Genomic DNA, 18,938 nt, shown 5'->3' with positions numbered 1-18,938 from the left:
CTATATGGGGAAGTGTTTTTAACTTGCATATCTTTTCAAGTTACAATTTATCCACTTTTCAAACATTCCATATTAAACAAATAGAAATATCACAACTTAAGTATTCAAAAAGAGGCAGCAGTATCACATCACATCAATTTACAGTGATTTTTCAAAATACTTCAGAAATGCTGGCTAGCCATCATACCTTTTTTAGACTGGATTATGTTCTCAACACTCTTTTTGGACTAATGCCCAAGGTAAGATTGATTTAGAAGATTTAATTACCATCTCGACAGATAGCACAATTACAGCAAAATCAGCATTAGCATAAATATATTTAATGAGTATTGGAATGAGTCTCCTTTCAACATTACCAATGCTATATACACAATGCATTTAATTTGATGTTAAATTACTATTATACTTGCATATTTATTCTCAAGTCGATACATTTACATTATATAGTGAACAAAACAGGATTAGTTTGGGAATAAAAAATATCAAACATTTGGTCTTAGACTATAATTCTGGCCATGTATTGTCTCACTTCAGGATCTTGGTATAACATAAGTGATGCAATTTTCTGAAAAAATTGTGATGAATTCCCAAATATTACAGAATGAAGTGATTCTACTCTATATTCATACGGAACAGAGTCGTGCAACAAGTTCATATTTTCCTTTAGATTTGCAATGAATACAAGCATTCGTATAAGAAATTCTTTGCTTATGGTGTTGTCAAACAAAAGGAACAATGGTGACACCTGGAACAAAAAAATACAGTTATAAATAAGGCTTATAACAAGGCCTATAACAAGGCCTTATAAATCACAATTTTAAATTGGGTTTTGGATTAAACCTAGATTTAACCTGGGGTATACTCATCCAAGTGTACACTGGACATCTCTGAATATCTCCTACAATTATTTTTATTTATATCTCAATGAAATAGTTATTCCTTTGAACAAAGAATAATTACAAAATGGCGATATGTTACAATCTTTATGTATATTTGAATATTAATATTTTATAGTGCAATCAATGCCTGTAATCATGAGTAAAGTATAAAAATACAATGTCCAATTAAGGTTCACAAACAAATAAGGGGGGTGTGGGGGGGGGCGGTGTAGAGGAGGTCCCCGGTTCCGACTGCACTCCGCTATCGCGAACCATTTTTGAGACATACAGACAGACGCATGCATGCAAAAATCATCAACACTGGAGGTAGTCAGAAATAAATTAGCATAAGACTGTCATACAACTGTCAACAGTTGTATGAAAATTGTAGCAGTACATGTAAGTCACAGATCGAACAGCCTTTGCACCACACAAGAGAGTTTACACTTCAATGTAATCTGTTGTGTTGGCACCTTAGAATGTGATATGTAGATTTCTGATCACCTTGAACATCTTGCCAGCAAAATTCAAAACTGGGCAGGACAAGTGAATACTGTTCTGAATAAAGTGTTAGATTGGTATCATTGGGTACAAGGGTATTATTAAATATGTGGTAAAAATAAATAGCATCAGCTTATAGCTTACCTGAGCACATAGAAGGTCATGTGTTAACTCTGGATCTGTAGACAAATTTACCAGGATTTTCAATGCCTGAACCTGTTTTTATTAAAAAGATGGATTAGAGAAACTGTTCCTCTTATCTGCCTTCATTGCGCTAGTATCTTTGTCTATCATTTGGGTGGCACAGCGGTAGAGCTACTGCTTTACAGCACTATAGACCCGGATTCGATCCTGACTGTGGGTGTTTGTCTGTATGGAGTTTGTACTTGCCCGTGACCTGTGGGTTTTCTCTGAGATCTCCAGTTTCCTCCCACACTCCAAAGACTTACAAGTTTGTGGATTAATTGGCTTGGTATAAATGTAATTTGTCCCTAGTGTGTGTTGGATCATGGTAATGTGCAGGGATCACTGGCCGGTGTGGACTCAGTGGGCCGAAGGGCCTGTTTCCACACTATCTCTAAACTAAAAACTAAAATTTGTTTCAATGGCTGACTTACAATTCAACAGACTGCATTCACCTTGCCATTCAAGAGACTTTACAGGAACTGCATGCAATTGATTCAAAGTGGGAGGAATATCATAAACGGTATAATTACCTCCTTCATATAGCTTCAAATTATCAGTGAGATAAACTTATTTCACATCTCGGCAGTAAGTGGATAAAAAACTAACATTTAGAAGATAAAGCTCTAAATAAACAAAGTAAAATTATATTTCAATCCTTATAATTATATTTTTGAGTATGTATCAACGTAGTGCCAATTCCAGGCCCTCACAATCTTTGCAAGGTTACTTTACTACATGAAGGAAAGCCCTGTCTTATGCCAGTAAGGCAAATTCTTTACATTAGAACTCTTATTTCAGATCTGACAAGAACTACAATAGAATGGAACATAGATTAAATAATCTGTCATGTGCAATTCAAATCACCATAATTTCTCAGGTAGTGGGGGAGGGGAGGAAGAGAGGAGAAAGAAGAGGAAGGGAGGGAGTGCTGAGGATGAGGGGGAAGGAAGAGGATAGGGGTAGGAAGAGGGATGGCGAAGTAATGGAGGAGGGGAAAAGGGGGGAGGGGAGAGGCAGGATAATGGAGGAGGGGAATACGGGACTGAAGAGGGAGAGTGAGATGCGTTCACATTGATCTTATATTTTAGAAGCTATTGCCATTTTAAACTTTAAAAACATCACAGTAGTGCTCCCACTTGCCGGCCGCACCTGCGCAGTTGGGGGAGGTTTGCCGTGACTCACGTCACAACGGAGACCCGTCAGACGCGCCTGCTCAGTTGGGGGCAATGGGTTAGTGGTGGAATATTGCCTTGGGGAACAGGCCCAATGGGTCCGTACCTGGCCTAGTACATAATAAAATTCAAGCTGTCCAATCAGCACGTCTTACCTTTACATTTTCAGTTCCTTCTACTAAGAGCTTAAGAAAGTGAGGAATGTAGTTGATCATCAAATGGTGATGAGTACTGACAACACTGATATTAGTCAGCATTCTGAGGCCAGCGACTTGTAACTCAGAGTTTAATGTAGCAGCTTCTTGGATCTTCAAAATTTGAGGGATCCAAATCTGTAATAAACATGTTTTTAATATATTTAAGACTTTCTCTGCTATTTAATTAAACTGAACATAGATCAGTACAAGAGAGAAATAGTATTTTTGTCCCATTATATCTGTGCCGAACATGATGCTAAGACAAACTCTTATCAGTTTTCCATGCTTGGAAAATGTTTCTGATTGTCTACCACATCCTGGGACCCCAGTAGTTCTTATTGGTGACATAGTTTACATTCACCTCCTCCAACCTCATCTACTGCATCTGGTGTTCCCGATGTGGGCACCTGTACATTGGCAAGACCAGGCGTAGACATCGTAACCACTTTGTTGAATATCTGCACTCTGTCTGCCAAGGCCTGCTGGATCTCCCGGTTGCTAACCATTTTACCTTAGTTTCCTGCCTACCTTCCCATTCCCATACTGACCTTTCTGTCCAGGGCCTCCTCCATCGGAATGGTATGAGCATTGAATTCTCAAATTTCAGTTTCAATAATCTATTAACAATCCCCCCCCCCCCCCCCCACTTTCACCCCATGTTTTCCCCTTCTCTTTCTGTAACACTAATTTCTCCGCTTCACCCTCCCTGTCACCTTCCACCTATATTCCTTCCTCTGGCCTCAGTATGCAGGTCTTCTATCCTTGTCTCACATGTTTTGTATCTTCATCTCTGGCCTCTGTCCAACCATCTACTAATCAAAAATCTTCCTTACCTGTATCCGCCTATCAATTGCCAGGCTTTACCCTGCTCCCACTTGTACGAAGAGGGGTACCAAGCTGAAAAGCACCTATCCATGTTCCCCAGAGATGCTGTCTGACCCATTGAGTTACTCTAGCACTTTGTGTCTTTAGTAAACCAGCATATACAGTTCCTTGTGTCCCCATGAAACCATATGACATTTTTGCTATTCTATCTACTTGCATTACCACTTTCAAGGAATTATAGACTTGGACCCCGATCTATCGGTATTCCAATTAAGGCTCTTGCCTTAATTGTATTTTGCCTCTTACATTCGACTTCCCAAAGTCCAACACCTCACACTTACTCAAATTAAACTATCAGATTACTGTCAGACTAAAATAACAGACTACTGACTGACATCTGCTACAAACCCACTGACTCCCATGGCTATCTAGACTCCACTTCTTCCCATCCTGCTTCCTGTAAGGACTTTATCCCCGACTCCCAATTCCCCCGTCTACGCCGCATCTGCACCGAGGATAAGGTGTTCCAAACCAGGGCACAGGAGATGTCCTCATTCTTTAGGGAACAGGGGTTCCCCTCTTCGACTATAGATGAGGCTCTTGCCAGGGTCTCCTCTATATCCCGTAGCTCTGCTCTGCTCTCACTCCCCATTTCCCCACTCGTAACAAGGACAGAGTCCCTCTTGTCCTCACATTCCACCCGACCAGCCGTCACATACTACAGATAAACCTCCGACATTTTCGCCACCTACAATGGGATCCCTTTTGGCTTTCCGCAGAGACCTCTCCCTCCGTAACTCCTTGGTCAATTTGTCCCTTCCCACCCAAACCACCCCCTCCCAGGAAATGCTACATTTGTCGCTTTACCCCCCAACCCCCCCCTCCCCTTGACTCCATCCAAGGACCCAAGCAGGCTTTCCAGGTGAGCCAGAGGTTCACCTGCACCTCCTCCAACCTCACCTATTGCATCACTGCTCTAGGTGTCAACTGCTCTACATCGGTGAGACAAAGCGCAGGCTTGGCGATCGCTTCGCCCAACACCTCCGCAAAGTTCGCATTAACCAACCTGATCATCCAGTGGCTCAGAACTTCAACTCCCCCTCCCATTCCGAATCCGACATTTCTGTCCTGGGCCTCCTCCATGGCCAGAGTGAGTCCCACCGCAAATTGGAGGAGCAGCGCCTCATATTTCGCTTGGGTAGTTGACACCCCAGTGGTATGAACATTGACTTCTCCGATTTCAGGTTGTCCTTGTTTTCTCCCTCCTTCTTCACCCTTCCCAGCTCTCCCACAGCCCACTGTCTCCGCCTTTCTTTCTTCTTCCCGCCCCCCACCCCTACATCAGTCTGAAGAAGGGTCTTAACCCGAAACGTCACCTATTCCTTCGTTCCATAGATGCTGCCTCACCCGCTGAGTTTCTCCGGCATTTTTGTCTACCTTTGATTTTTCCAGCATCTGCAGTTCTTTCATAAACAAATTAATCTGTCCTTTCTCCACACTTTTCTACATTTGATCTATGATTCTAGTATAACCATATAACAATTACAGCACGGAAACAGACCATCTCGGCCCTACAAGTCGGTGACAAACAACTTTTTTCCCTTAGTCCCACCTGCCTGCACTCATACCATAACCCTCCATTCCCTTCTCATCCATATGCCTATCCAATTTATTTTTAAATGATACCAACGAACCTGCCGCCACCACTTCCACTGGAAGCTCATTCCACACTGCTACCACTCTCTGAGTAAAGAAGTTCCCCCTCATGTTACCCCTAAACTTCTGTCCCTTAATTCTGAAGTCATGTCCTCTTGTTTGAATCTTCCCTATTCTCAAAGGGAAAAGCTTGTCCACATCAACTCTGTCTATCCCTCTCATCATTTTAAAGACCTCTATCAAGTCCCCCCTTAACCTTCTGCGCTCCAGAGAATAAAGACCTAACTTATTCAACCTATCTCTGTAACTTAGTTGTTGAAACCCAGGCAACATTCTAGTAAATCTCCTCTGTACTCTCTGTATTTTGTTGACATCCTTCCTATAATTGGGCGACCAAAATTGTACACCATACTCCAGATACTCAGAGTTCACTCCCACAGCAGTTTGCAGATGACACATCTTGGTGTCATCTGCAAACTTGCTAACCAATCCATCTACATTTACGTCCGTCAACACAAAATGCTGGAATAACTCAGCGGGATAGGCAGCATCTCCGGAGAGAAGGAATGGGTGATTTTTTGGGTCGAGACCCTTCTTCAGACTTTTCTGACTTCTTCAGACATTTGCGTCCAAGTCATTTATATATATCATAAACTACAGATACCAGCATAGATTCTCGTGGATTTCCACTGGTTACAGTTCTTCCACCACAACCCAGTCTTGTAATAATCCATACGACCTAATTGTCGCATTCATAACTGCTGAAAGTGGACTAATTTGACTCAGAGGCAAGTTCTACATTTGGATCCAAATTGTGACACAAATGTAGTATTTAAATAAGATTTTTCGTAACACATAAGGTGATTAAGGAAACCTCGGGTAATTCTTAAGAGGGGTTTCTCCTTCTGGTGTTACGAATTTGGGTAACATTCAATTGCAAATAGCAGGCAGCAAAACATAAAGTTAGCCTAAGCTATCATGCCTTGAGAAACAGCTACAAACTGTCACATACTGTATCAAAATCTTCCAACTTGGTAAGTAGGCTGCAAATTAAAATCTCATACTTGGGTCAATAGCACTCTTGGACTTAAATAACCTATGTGGTATATGGTTAAATAACCAATGTGGTATAAGCAAGTGACTTCAACATAAAATAAATTACATCTTGAGAATTGAAGACAATGGCAAAAAAATTTGAACTTAATTTCACTATTTCACTGTGATTTACTATCACTTTTGAGATTAAAGATGAAAATGGATGTTGAAGAAATCGCCTTTAAAATTGTTCCGAGAGCTCAGAGAGCAAAAACAATGATGGTAAGCATATTGGTAATTCACATAAGCACTTTTAAAATTAATGATTTAGCTCGGAGCTGGCTCCACTCAACAACTGTAGTTGATAATCACGTTGCCATGGCTACAAACACAATAACATACAAATTACTTTGTCTAGTTAAGATAAAGTTTTTTTTGATGACCGAAAGTAAATGCAATTTTATCTTGTGCTGCTTGGTTTTAACAAAGTTAATACAACTTAACAGTAAATGCTTTTTGTTGTATCATTAGAATTTCCACATAACGTGCCTGACATGACCTATATGTTTAAAGTGATCAATGCCAAGCAGTTCGTGATCAAACAAATCAACTTTTATGATGGTAGAAAAGTGCTTGTGATGGAAAATCGCAATAAAAAAAGCAACTATTTGGAGTCAGAAAAGCTGGAAATCCAGTTAGACCATGGATTACTGACCTTCCTTTATTGTGTGCTTCCATGTTTCAGTTCCTTTTTAATTAGGCAATCAAGTTGCTAATAGCAACATTCCGCATAATACTTATGCTGTTATCAACAAGAGTAATTACTTGATTTATATTAATACTAAATGTTGGAAATGTTCAACAGGGCCCACAACCAGATGGACAGAGATACATTTTGTCAGAATTATAAAAGGCCCTAAATTAAACCCAGTTTCAGCTGCCGAGAAGGGGAAGAACTGGAGGTGATGAAAATTATTTTGTTAGGGGTGAACATCAACATGGATACACACAAAGTGCTGCAGCGACTCAGCAGGATAGGCAGCATCCCCTTGAGTAAAGGATTCGGGTGACGTTTCAGGTCGACACCCTTCTCCAGAGATATTGCCTGACCCGCCGAGCTACCGCAGCACCCCGTGTGCATCCCCACCGATGAGGCACGCGGCCCTCGCCGGCGCTGACAGCCACTGGACAACAAAGATACTAGAGGATTTTAAAAATGTGAATGTCTCATAACGACACATTTGTGGGTCAGCCGTATATTGCACCAACCGCCACAATTTCAAATAACTCTAAATTGAACTTTATAAACAAGGAAAACACTTTTTATTTCGGTCATTTGTGGTAATATTTACATAATTCACATCATTTTCTGCACGACATATACAGGGGATTGCAGTGTTTTGAAAGTGATGTAAAATTCAACATATTTCAGACAATGATAGCCCCACCCCTTGCTTACCCCAAAGAACAAAATTTCCAACATATCTGAAATTACAGAAAATCTCATATAGGATTAACTAAGAAGGAAAAAAAATGTAGTTATAACTACATATCTGTAGAATGTGTGATATAGCATTTGTGCAATTGTTCAGTTGTGGGGATAGGAGAGACCTGTATATTGAAGATGCATTTTGCCACTAATATGTCAATATGGAACATCTTCAATGTAGAAGAGCTTATTTAAAACTTCTTACGTAGACCATTTAAAGTATTTTCTTTCTATTCTCTTTTGGACCTAGGACACCAGCAGGGTTGCCAACTCTCAGGCAGAGAGAGAGAGGGGAAGAGAGAGAAAGGCAGATGGGGCAGAGACTGAGATAGAGAGAGACAGGGAGGGAGAGAGAGAAGGGGCACAGAGAGAGAGGGGGCAGAGAGAGATGGGGAGAGACAGGAACGATGGCACGTTATAACGCACAGCCGTCCCTCTCCCCATCTCTCTCTGCCCCTTCTCTCTCTCTCTCTCTCCCTCCCTACGAGACATTGTGAGAATTTCTTAAAACTTAGTCATTGAGGACTCCGGACCGCGAGTACGGTCTTCTTCCTGCAGGTAAAGTCATTCACCCACGTTGTGTCTGTCTTTCGCTCTCTCTCTCCCTCCCTCTCTCTCTCTTGCGCGCTCTGTCTCCCGCTCCACATCTTGTCTCTCTCTCGCTCTTCCACTCCCTCTCTCTCATCCTGTCGCCTCGGCATTCCCGGAATCATTTGACGTTTTGCGGTGACGGCTGCATCTGCGGTTCCTTCCTGTTGAGGGGCGGGGGGGGGGGGGGGAGAGTCCTGGAGAGTCCCTAGCCCGCCGGGAAACGCCCCCCCCCCCCCCCCCCTGGAGCAGAGCAGACCTGGAGCCAGCGCCTCTCCCCCCGTGCAGGCTGTAAGCCCTGCCCAACACCTCCGGACAGGGACGGAACACACGGGAGGGGACCAGGACGGCCCAGCAGCAACTCAACAGCGCCCGCAGCGCCGTAGACCCCGGACCCCGGCGAGACAGGCAGAGTTGAGCTGGATTTGGCGCTGCTTCTCCGCACTGGCTGTGGGCCTGCTGTCTTTCTCCAGCCTCCAGTCCTTCACCTACACCAGTCCTCCAACCCTCTTCCATCCACTCTTCCTCTTGCACTTCTTTCAATACTTATATACACCGTTCACTGCTCCCTCACACCTCCATACCTACATCTTCCTCTCTTGACACCTTCTATTTCTTTTGCACCTCCAGTTACCTCTTATCGCCTCTGATTCACTACCTGCCTCCCCTCTTTTATCATATCCCTCCTCTCCTCCTACTCTCCTGCCTGCAACAGTTTTCAAATGCCAGTCTTAAAGAACTGTGACAACTGGCTGGATTAGGACTGGATATGTTGTGCACCAGCCTTATTTGTGTCACATTGTGAGGAACTCCAGTAACTCTCTGCTGAGAAATTAGTTTGCAATAATTTATGCAAGCCAATAATGTTCCCTGCTGACTGTCGTCATTCCTGACTTGGAAATTGATACTTGTACATCAGATACCTTGAAAATCATACAGTAAAATGCATACCCTTGGTGATCCTGTGAGGTGTTGTCAGTTTCCCTTTTAAAAATAGAATGTCCTGTCCAACTAGGGACTGTGGGTTACTTGATCTTCAGCTGCATATGCCTGAACTTGGATTGCCTTCCTGTATTTGGATTGCCTTCCTACACTGTTCCTCTTCTCTCCAGCTATTTTGTTTGGTTATGTCAAATTTTGTTTAATAATGTTCCTGTGAAACACCTTATGCTAATTTAATTGGGTTACAATGTGGTAAGGGGGCGCTGTTCAGTTGGGTATGGCTGCCCAGCCTGCAGCTGTCTGTCTTTTCACTTCTTTCTTTTATTTTTAGCGTGTTAAAAAGTGTTTTGTTTGGAGGTCTATTCCTTTTTATGTGGGGGATGAGGGGGGAAGGGGGAAACTGCTCTTCCTGGTCCCTACCTGGTCGGAGAGGCGGCTTTTCTCGGGGCAGCATCTTCGACCCGTCCTCGCGGCCTACCAACGGGCCTGGAGCGGCATTTCCTGAGGAGACCGGCCAGAAACACGGCTTCGGCGGCGGCACAGCGCTGGAGCGCTATCGCGGAGCGGGCGATGCCTTGCCCGGGTCGCCGCACTGGAACCGCCGATTGGAACATCGCGGAGCTGCGGTCTGTGGAGCGGCCAGCTGCAGCGCGGACCTAAAACATCGCGGAGCCTGGGATCTCTCGCCGAGATCACCAGTGGGGAGCTCCGTCCAGCTGGTGGCTTCGGAAGCCGCGGTCTCCAGTAAGGAAGCGGCCGTTCCAGGTGTCCCAAGCCGCTGAGAGGGTTCTCCCCACGCCGGAGCACCATCACCCGAGAGGGCCTGAAACATCGGGCCGCCGTAGCGGCGACTGTGGAGGCCTCAATAGGCCCGACTATGGGTGGACAAGGGGATGGGGACTGGACTTTGTACCTTCCCTCACAGTGGTAGCCATTGTGGGGGGATGTTTTTATGTCTATTGTTAAATTCTTTAATGTTGTGTCTTTATTTGTGTGCTGCAATGGCAAGTCAAATTTCACTACACCAATTGGTGTATATGATAATAAATGTCCTTTGTGTCCTTTGTATCTTTTTGTATCCTTTTTGTACAAATTTCATACCCCTTATTCTCCTTTAATAAAATATATGCATAGTACTGATTATATAAATGTCATATTTAATGCAGCTTCATGAATATAGGCAATCTAAATTTGAATTTATTATTCAATTGCTTATGTAGACTCTTCCTTCTTTTTTTTCCCCCATACAATCTGTGAATTGTGGTGCCACAATCCTCAAAATTAATTATGGAGGTATACAACCAAACAACAGAGGTAGAACACTTTTTTAAGCCCCTATACACAGAACAGGTATGCAATATTTTGAAGTTACTCTCAGTTTAACTCCTTAGACATTGGTTCAATCCCCAGTGTGAGCTAATTGCAGAGTTTCAGTTTACAAATTCAGTACATTACTAAGGAGTATGCACGGTTGAATATACTGTTGTTCATAGCTTATATTAAAGGCACAAATGGCACATTTTGAAAAACAACAGCGATTTCTTCCGGTATTTGGCCAACATTCAGCCAACATCATCAAAAGCAGATTGTCTATATTATACGCAAAGTCTCATCTTGTTTGTCTATCAGACAGATATGTCTGTGAGATCAAGGAACTACGCCAAAATGGTACACAATAGTGCAAACATTTTTGCATAATCTCGTGGTCGTTAGTAACAAGTTTCTATACATTTGATATTATATTTCACAAGTTATTGATATTTAAAGTAAAAAAAAAAAGCAAACTTTGAAAATAATAACTGCCAGTGAGAGTGAGACTTTTCTAGCAGCTTCCAGTGATGATGTCACAATGGCATCTCACAGTCATCCAATCACAATAGGATCTCATTTAACAAGCTGCCATGAAGATTCCGAAAACCGAAAATGACATCACAATGGGATCTCAGGCACACGCAGCAGTGAACATTCCAAACCGAAAATGATATCACAATGTGATCTCTGCTGCCAATACACAAGCTATGAGAGTTGATGGAGTGGGGGATGGGAGGAGAAGAAATCTTATTTAAACATTAAATGTTATTAATGGGGAGTGTGAAAGGGGAGAGGTGAGGGAGGGAGTAAATGAGGGTAGGGAAAAGGAAACGGAGGGAGAGGTGACAGAGAGACAATGGGGTCAGCAGCTTCAAAGGGAGTAAGGAGAGAGTGGGATTTTTGACCCCCCCCCCACCCACGTCGGAAAGATTGATTGGCTCAAGGGAGCACCGACGCCGACCCAAAAGTCAAGTCCATTCATTGGCTCTGGGAAACACCGACTGCCACCCCCCCCCCCCCACGTGGGAAGGATTAATTGCCTCCAGGGAGCGGCGACGCCAACCCAAAACTCGAGTCCATTCATCGGCTCCAGGAAGCGCCGACTGAAACCCCCGCCACGTGGGACGGATTGATTGGCTCAAGGGAGCGCATACGCCGACCCAAAAGTAGAGATTGTACATTCATTGGCTCCTGGAAGTGCCGACTGCCCCCCCTCCCGACGTGGGAAGGACTGATTGCGTTGGGGGAACGGGTGAGTGGTGGAAACTGTTTGCGTTGGGGAAACGGGTAAGTGGTGGAATATTGCATTGGGGAAATGGGGCCCAATGGATCAGGGGGATAGGAAGGGGAGAGGGGTTATGGAGGGTTGCTGAGGGTAAGCAGTGACTGAGGGTAGGGGAAGGAGAGGGAGGGAGAGGTTGAAGGAGGCTGTGGAGGTGAGGGGAGAGAAAAGGGAGGGTAAAGAGGAGGGGAGGGAGTGTTGGGGGATTGGGTTACGTTGGGTGATTGGCTCCAGGGGGCACCTGTCTCCGGGGTGAGCGCCGACGTTCGGGGACCAGCCCCACCCGTGTGACGCCCCCCCCTGCGTGTTGGGGGAAGGGGCCCAACGGGTCCCACTTGGTCTAGTAAAATATATAACTAATTTGTAGTACCTTGCAAGCAAATTACTACCCATTCCCTAAACAAAATGGTTGTACTTCAATTGAAATTTAATGGCTAGGTGTACACATACAACAACCTCTATTAACCTCAATGATCAGTGGGTTAATAAACAATAAACAAATTGAGAGCTACAACATTGTAAAATAGCTTTTACCAGCGGAAATACAGTTAAGTTCCTTTACCTTCAGTTCTTCTTGATTAGCAACATTAAGGGAAAGATTTGTCAGAGCATTCATTGCCTTAACTTTGACTGACGTGACTTCATCTAACAAGCAATTTGCAATGACATTGAGACCACTGAGGTTGCGAATGAGATCCTAAAAACAAAAGACGAGCTCATTTAAGAATTCTTTCTTAGATTTTCAAATACATATCTGAAATTCCTATCACCTCAAAAGAATATTGAGTATTGTATCTGAGCAGATGTAAAAGATCTCCAAAACCAGGTATAGTTAAATTCTGATAACCTTGGGACATGGATGTGCCATACTGGCAGGTTTTCTAGATGTTTGGATGTTAATCGCTTTAATACCCCAAACACTTAAATTTTTTTTTAAAGATATCACACAGGAGAAGAAATAATTTTCCACTGCAGCTGGTGAGTTTAAAAGCAACGTGGAAAAAAGAACCCAGTGAGTTTGATAATGGGAGCAAGTGAAACAGGTCTCCACTGAATTTAAAGGTATGCAGAAAATTGGGCTTGGTGAATTTAACGGTGGTGTCCGAAACAGGACTGACATGAGACAGATGCTCAGCAATTTCCAAAAAATCAGATTGTGAATCGCTGGAGTTTTATGGAGTTTTATCATATACAGTACCTGATTACAACAATTGTATCATTGTAATAATGTTGTTCTTGAACTTTTTTTCTTAGCAATCGGAACTAATCCCCAAGATTTTTTCACTTATTTTAATAGATGGCAAATGCAACCAGACTTACCTGATTAACAGTGAATGCAGCACTATTACCAATGGTCACGAGAACATTTTCTCGAATGGAAGTATCAGAGGTCTGCCTAAGAAGGTCCAAAATCACTTGAAGATGCTGCTGTTCCAGACCATCATGAGGATTTACAAGTACATGCCCTAAGAAAGAAAATAAACATTATGGTTTTAGTGTGAAAGATTCAAAAAAGTACTTTGTTATCTTTTAATGCCTGTAAACAATCTCTTTTTGTATTTATAAAAGGCTTTTGCAAAATATTGATGAGGGTTAAAAAAAATAAAGCCAAAGCAGCTGATACCTAACACAAATAGATTTGGAGTAGTTGTATTATGAAAGTATTGACCTAAATTACCTATTACTTTGTGTAATCTACTACATTTAACTGGTAAAATTTCTGATTATTTACCCACCTGGAATAGGAAAATATGAAAGGGCATGTGAATGGATTTGATAGAGTCTGCTCTTGCTGTTTTAAAAAAATGTATTATTATCCCAAAATGAATTGAAATCTTGTACTACATTAATGGTATAATGGTTCTAGCACTGCATGAGGATATTATGGTTTAAGTTATTTCCCTGAAAAATAGAGGTAATTATCACAATCCCAGCATATTAAAATCAATAACGGTGGAAAAATTGCCTTATGAGTACTTAAGCCACTGTTCACACCATTTCTACCCATGCAGAAAAATAATGGGACAGAATAAATTACAAACTTGAATTTCAGGAAATAGATGTTCCAAACCCGAACACAGACAAACTCTTACCATTTTACACAAACCAATATCTAAGGAACATTATCTAAGCATGCACAATTGATGATCTGAGTAGTCTGGTCTTTTGTGATATATTTTTGTGTCTACTCTCTCTTTCCATTGCATGAGGTGTTAATGGCATTGAAACTTATCTATTGGAATTATAGGTGTCCCGGTTTCTTGGGTTTTAATTATTATCGGGGTTTAAAAATGTAACATTTTGTTGTTTTTATTTTCATATCACTTAATCCATCGTCTTTTCAGCACCTGATTTAACTTTGAATTCATCTGCATAAATTAACATTTCAGTTTTAATTCTTGCGCTGTTAATTTGATAACTCTTCATTTTGGATGGTAAGGATGGCACATTGTGGCTTCCCCCATTTACGCAGGTGGTGAATGTCAATAAGTTGGAAAACGCTAAAAATGCAAATGCACAACTGCAAGTCCTATCAACAGCAGATTTTGTTCGATGTCATATGAAAGGGAAATTTGGCCCAATGTGTTGAAAAGAATAAAGATCTTTGATGAAAGGTCATCAACCTGAGACACTAACTGTTTCTTTCTCTACAAAAGCTGCCTGAGAAATGTGCAACATTTCCCTCATTATTTAAATGCTAAAATAAATTCAATTATTCGCAGAGAAAATTAAAGCTATTTTCAGGCTTTGTACTTGTAAAATATTGCAAGGTCATTTCAGAAATTACCATTTGTCATTCGATTCCAACAGAATTAGCTGAATACGATGAAAGAAATAGTACATGAATTCCTCTGCATGACACATTCATGTCTATATAGAGACATAAGCCAAAAATGTATTTGTGCCCCATGTACTAATTTGGATTCAGCTTCTATATTAATCAAGGGATGTTCAGAATCAGCAATAATTACCGCCTTGACTTACTACTGATAGAATGAATCACATTTTTTTACAGGACTCTTTTTCTCTGTTACAATATCCCAGCATCTGCCGTTCAGGAAATGTAGTAAGTTGTGCAAGGCGTGTTATTTTGCTCTTATACTTCTACCATTGCATTGACTTCACATTTTCCAAACTTTATTTAAGTTAAAACTTGAATGTGTTCTATTTGTACAGCTTTTATACATAGATTTGGAGTATTTTCTCACTTGGCATAATCTTTTTTTATTAAATTAAAAATTACTGTTTTCATCAGTGTTAAATAAAAAGTGTTTTATTTTTTGAGAAACATCAAAAGCAGTTGACCACGCAAGCCATTGTTTCAAAACATTCCACTTCTCAAAGGTTGTAAAAAAGCATCTAAGGCCATTAGCGTTCTTCCACTGCCTTTAGAGGATATTTGTCTACAAATAAACGCAATGAGCAGTCTTTTTCCGTTACATTCTCAAGCTATTTGCAGTAGGATTCACTTTAATTTGTTTCTTCTCCACTGAGCAACTGTGACTGGCCTTAAGGTTCTGCTTCTGTCTTCATAAAAACACCTAAAACATCCACAACAATTTCTAACTACTCCTGCACTTCTATATTTACCCTGCTACTCACCTTATCTATTTGTAGCTTCTTGATGTTATCAGCAAGTACAGACCATTCTTTAAAATACATGTTCATAAGGGTGTTTGGAACAAGCTGCCACAGGTGGTAGTTGAGGCTGGGAGTATCGCAACATTTAAGAAACAGACAGATACATGGATAGAACAGGTTTGGATGGATATGGACCAAACGCAGGCAGGTGGGACATGTTGGTTGGTGTGGGCAAGTTGGGCCTGTTTCCACACTATATCACTATGACTCTATAAGATCATGTGATAGGAGAAGAATTGGGCCATTCGGCCCATCAAGTCTACACCATTCAATCATGGCTGATCTATCTCTCCTTCCTAACCCCATTCTCCAGCCTTCTCCCCATAACCTCTACCACATGTACTAATCAAGAATCTAGCTATCTCTATCTTAACTATATCCACTGGCTAGGCCTCCACTGCCTTCTGTGGGTAAGAATTCCACAGATTCACCACCCTGTGATTCACCATGTTGACGGTGACCATCTCTCCCATCAGTTCACTTGTCATGAAAATCATAGAAACATAGAAAATAGGTGCAGGAGGAGGCCATTAGGCCCTTCGAGCCAGCAACGCCATACATTGTGATCATGGCTGATCGTCCCCTATCAATAACCAGTGCCTGCCTTCTCCCCATATCCCTTGACTCCACTAGCCCCTGGAGCTCTATCTAATTCTCTCTTAAATCCATCCAGTGACTTGGCCTCCACTGCCCTCTGTGGCAGGAAATTGCATAAATTCACAACTCTCTGGGTGAAAAAGTTTTTTCTCACCTCAGTCTTAAATTACCTCCCCTTTATTCTAAGACTGTGGCCCCTGGTTCTGGACTCGCCCAACATTGGGAACATGTTTCCTGCATCTATCTTGTCCAGTCCTTTTATACTGCTATTGCTACTGCACTACTGCGCCATCAGACTAGGAAGATGACGTTAATTTCTCACGTTGGTTTATCCTCTGAATGAACATTAAAATGTCTTATTGTGACGGGAGCTCATGTGCTATTCAAGCTAAATGATATTGTAGACTTCAAACCTTACCTCTTCACCAACTAATCGCAGTACTCTTAAAACCTCTATCCGTCGCCTTGTCATTTCGTCACAATGTCATTCTTTTGGAATTGTAGAATGATTACATTAGAAGAGGGTAGACAAAAATGATGGAGAAACTCAGCGGGTGAGGCAGCATCTATGGAGTGACGGAAATAGGCGACTTTTCGGGCTGAGACCCATCTTCAGACTGATGTGAGGGTGGGGGGGGGGGGAAGAAAAAAGGAAGATGCGGAGACAGCGGGCTGAGGGAGAGCTGGGAAGGGGAGGAGACAGTGCTTTCTCCCCCCCTTCCCAGCTCTCTCCCTCAGCCCACTATCTCCGCTTCTTCCATTCTTCTTCCCACCCCCCCACCCCCCCCTCCCCCCACTGTCACATCAGTCTGAAGAAGGGTCTCGACCTGAAACGTCGCCTATTTCCTTCGCTCCATAGATGCTGCCTCACCCGCTGAGTTTCTCCAGCATTTTTTTCTACCTTCGATTTTCCAGCATCTGCAGTTCTTTCTTAAACATTAGAAGAGGGCATTCAGCCCATTGTACCCATTGGATTTCTACCAGAGTAACTCTCTAATTCCACCCAGTAGCCCATTATCAGACCCATGCATTTTTTTCTCTGCCATATATTTATCATATGTGCAGGCAGTCAGTGTATTCCAAATTCCAGATCTCTTCCTATACTCATTGAATTCATAAAAAGGTCAGCTGCCTATATATGGTGTGTTGACTCATACATTAATCGCTCACTCCCATCTTCTCCAAATTCTCCTTCTGTGTTTTCTTCTCCCCTTTACCTTTTCCCCTTAATATTCACACAATCCTCTCACATTTGTCGGAACCCTCTGTATAGCAAACGAGGTTTGACCTTATCCTCTGGATTTTCTGGCCTAAATCGTTCTGCATCTATTTCTCTCAGCACTTTTATAACAATCTAAATACAAAACTTATTTCTATGCATTTTGCATTGTGACATCAACCCTACTTGTCTTTTTCTATATGGCATTTCTATATATTGGATACAATTCAAATCTGAATGTCATGTTTTGGTGCCTTAATTCTGGCACCCAGAACAGCCTGCTGCTTTCATTTCCAATCGACCACAAAAACAATTTAGTTTATGCTACTCCTTTTTCTGCTATTTTTAACCCATCAAATTCATTTGCATGGTTGAAAATGCAAATCTGAAATTAAAAACTGGTATAATTTATATAACCATTAATTGTAAAACTATTATATAACCCTATTGTAAAACCCCATCTAGTTTAATATTGCCCTTCAGCAAAAGAAAATCTGTTGTCTGACCCATGTGACTCCAGAGCCCCAACAACGTGGTGAACTCTTAACTGCCGTCCGAGTTCCCTAGTGGTCAACCAAGAATAGGCAACATATGCTGCTTTTGCCTCCATAGTAACCTGTAAATTATCTAAAATTAATCTGATTGGGAATGTAATTGTCAAATACAACAGATGTAAATGTGGTTGTGGATGATTACATTCAGACCGCCCTTTCTTTAAATGAACTTTAACGGGATGAGATAATGCTTCATCATCCTCCGGAAAGGCTGTGTTGACAGGAGTAAACGGTCCCTCTCCACTGACCATTCTACAGCTGTATTTACCCTGATGACCGTCCTCAGTTTCTTGACTGTTGACGCCCAAGTCGATCGCTCGTCGGAGTAAATTTTGCGTTTTGGACTGACAGCAACCAACGTCTCGGTCTTCCTGCTGCTGCTGCTGCTGCCACCGCTTTGCCAAGCTGTACAGGGCGTACAGGCCACCAAACCCCGCCAACAGGCCCATTGCAAACCTCAGAGGCCATTTTCCCCTCACCACAGCGCCCATCTACTTCGATCCCTGTAACTAGATTGCGATCGAACGCCAAACAAAAACTGGTCAATGCACTCGAGGAGCGAATTTCAAACCGTTTCCTCAGTAACACGAAAAGCTGAGGCATCCCGGCTTCCAGCATGCGTGGAAATCCTGGGCCGACTGAAAGCACACCCGAGGTTTAAGAGTCTTTTAGTCATATACGAAATGGAACAATTGCATTCTTACTTGCAGCGGCACGGCAGCTCTATAAACAAAGTACTGTACTCAATATACAATATAATAAACACACGTAAAAGAATAAGTTCAATACTTTAAAAAGTGCAAAAAAACAATTATTTTTCTGGGCCCTCACACATCAAGCTCTTGCCAAAATTTGAGAACATAA

At 42.1% G+C, this 18,938-nt stretch overlaps 1 protein-coding gene across 1 annotated transcript; it reads right to left on the bottom strand.

Annotated features, from left to right (window-relative positions):
- Positions 1-308: 308 nt before the first annotated feature.
- Positions 309-18,724, bottom strand: armc10 (armadillo repeat containing 10). The gene is made up of 6 exons (XM_033039882.1): positions 18,343-18,724; positions 13,383-13,528; positions 12,625-12,759; positions 2,893-3,069; positions 1,524-1,595; positions 309-745 (listed from the first exon to the last, which is right to left on the bottom strand). Exons 1-6 carry the CDS (start codon positions 18,563-18,565, stop codon positions 497-499), a joined length of 1,002 nt encoding a protein of 333 aa, XP_032895773.1. The 5' UTR covers positions 18,566-18,724; the 3' UTR covers positions 309-496.
- Positions 18,725-18,938: the final 214 nt, after the last annotated feature.

The sequence above is a fragment of the Amblyraja radiata genome, chromosome 21, assembly GCF_010909765.2.
Source record: "Amblyraja radiata isolate CabotCenter1 chromosome 21, sAmbRad1.1.pri, whole genome shotgun sequence".
NCBI classification, from domain to species: Eukaryota; Metazoa; Chordata; class Chondrichthyes; order Rajiformes; family Rajidae; genus Amblyraja; species Amblyraja radiata.
This window is presented reverse-complemented; position numbering and strand designations above follow the sequence as displayed.

What these genes read in the sequence shown, in the direction of transcription:
- armc10 (XM_033039882.1), bottom strand. Translation starts at nt 18,565, where the DNA reads ATGGGCGCTGTGGTGAGGGGAAAATGGCCTCTGAGGTTTGCAATGGGC. An exon ending in AACTGAGGACGGTCATCAGG is followed by an intron (nt 13,529 to 18,342) that starts GTAAATACAGCT and finishes TTTCTTTCTTAG; the next exon opens with GGCATGTACTTGTAAATCCT. An exon ending in AAGGAACTGAAAATGTAAAG is followed by an intron (nt 1,596 to 2,892) that starts GTAAGACGTGCT and finishes TAATAAAAACAG; the next exon opens with GTTCAGGCATTGAAAATCCT.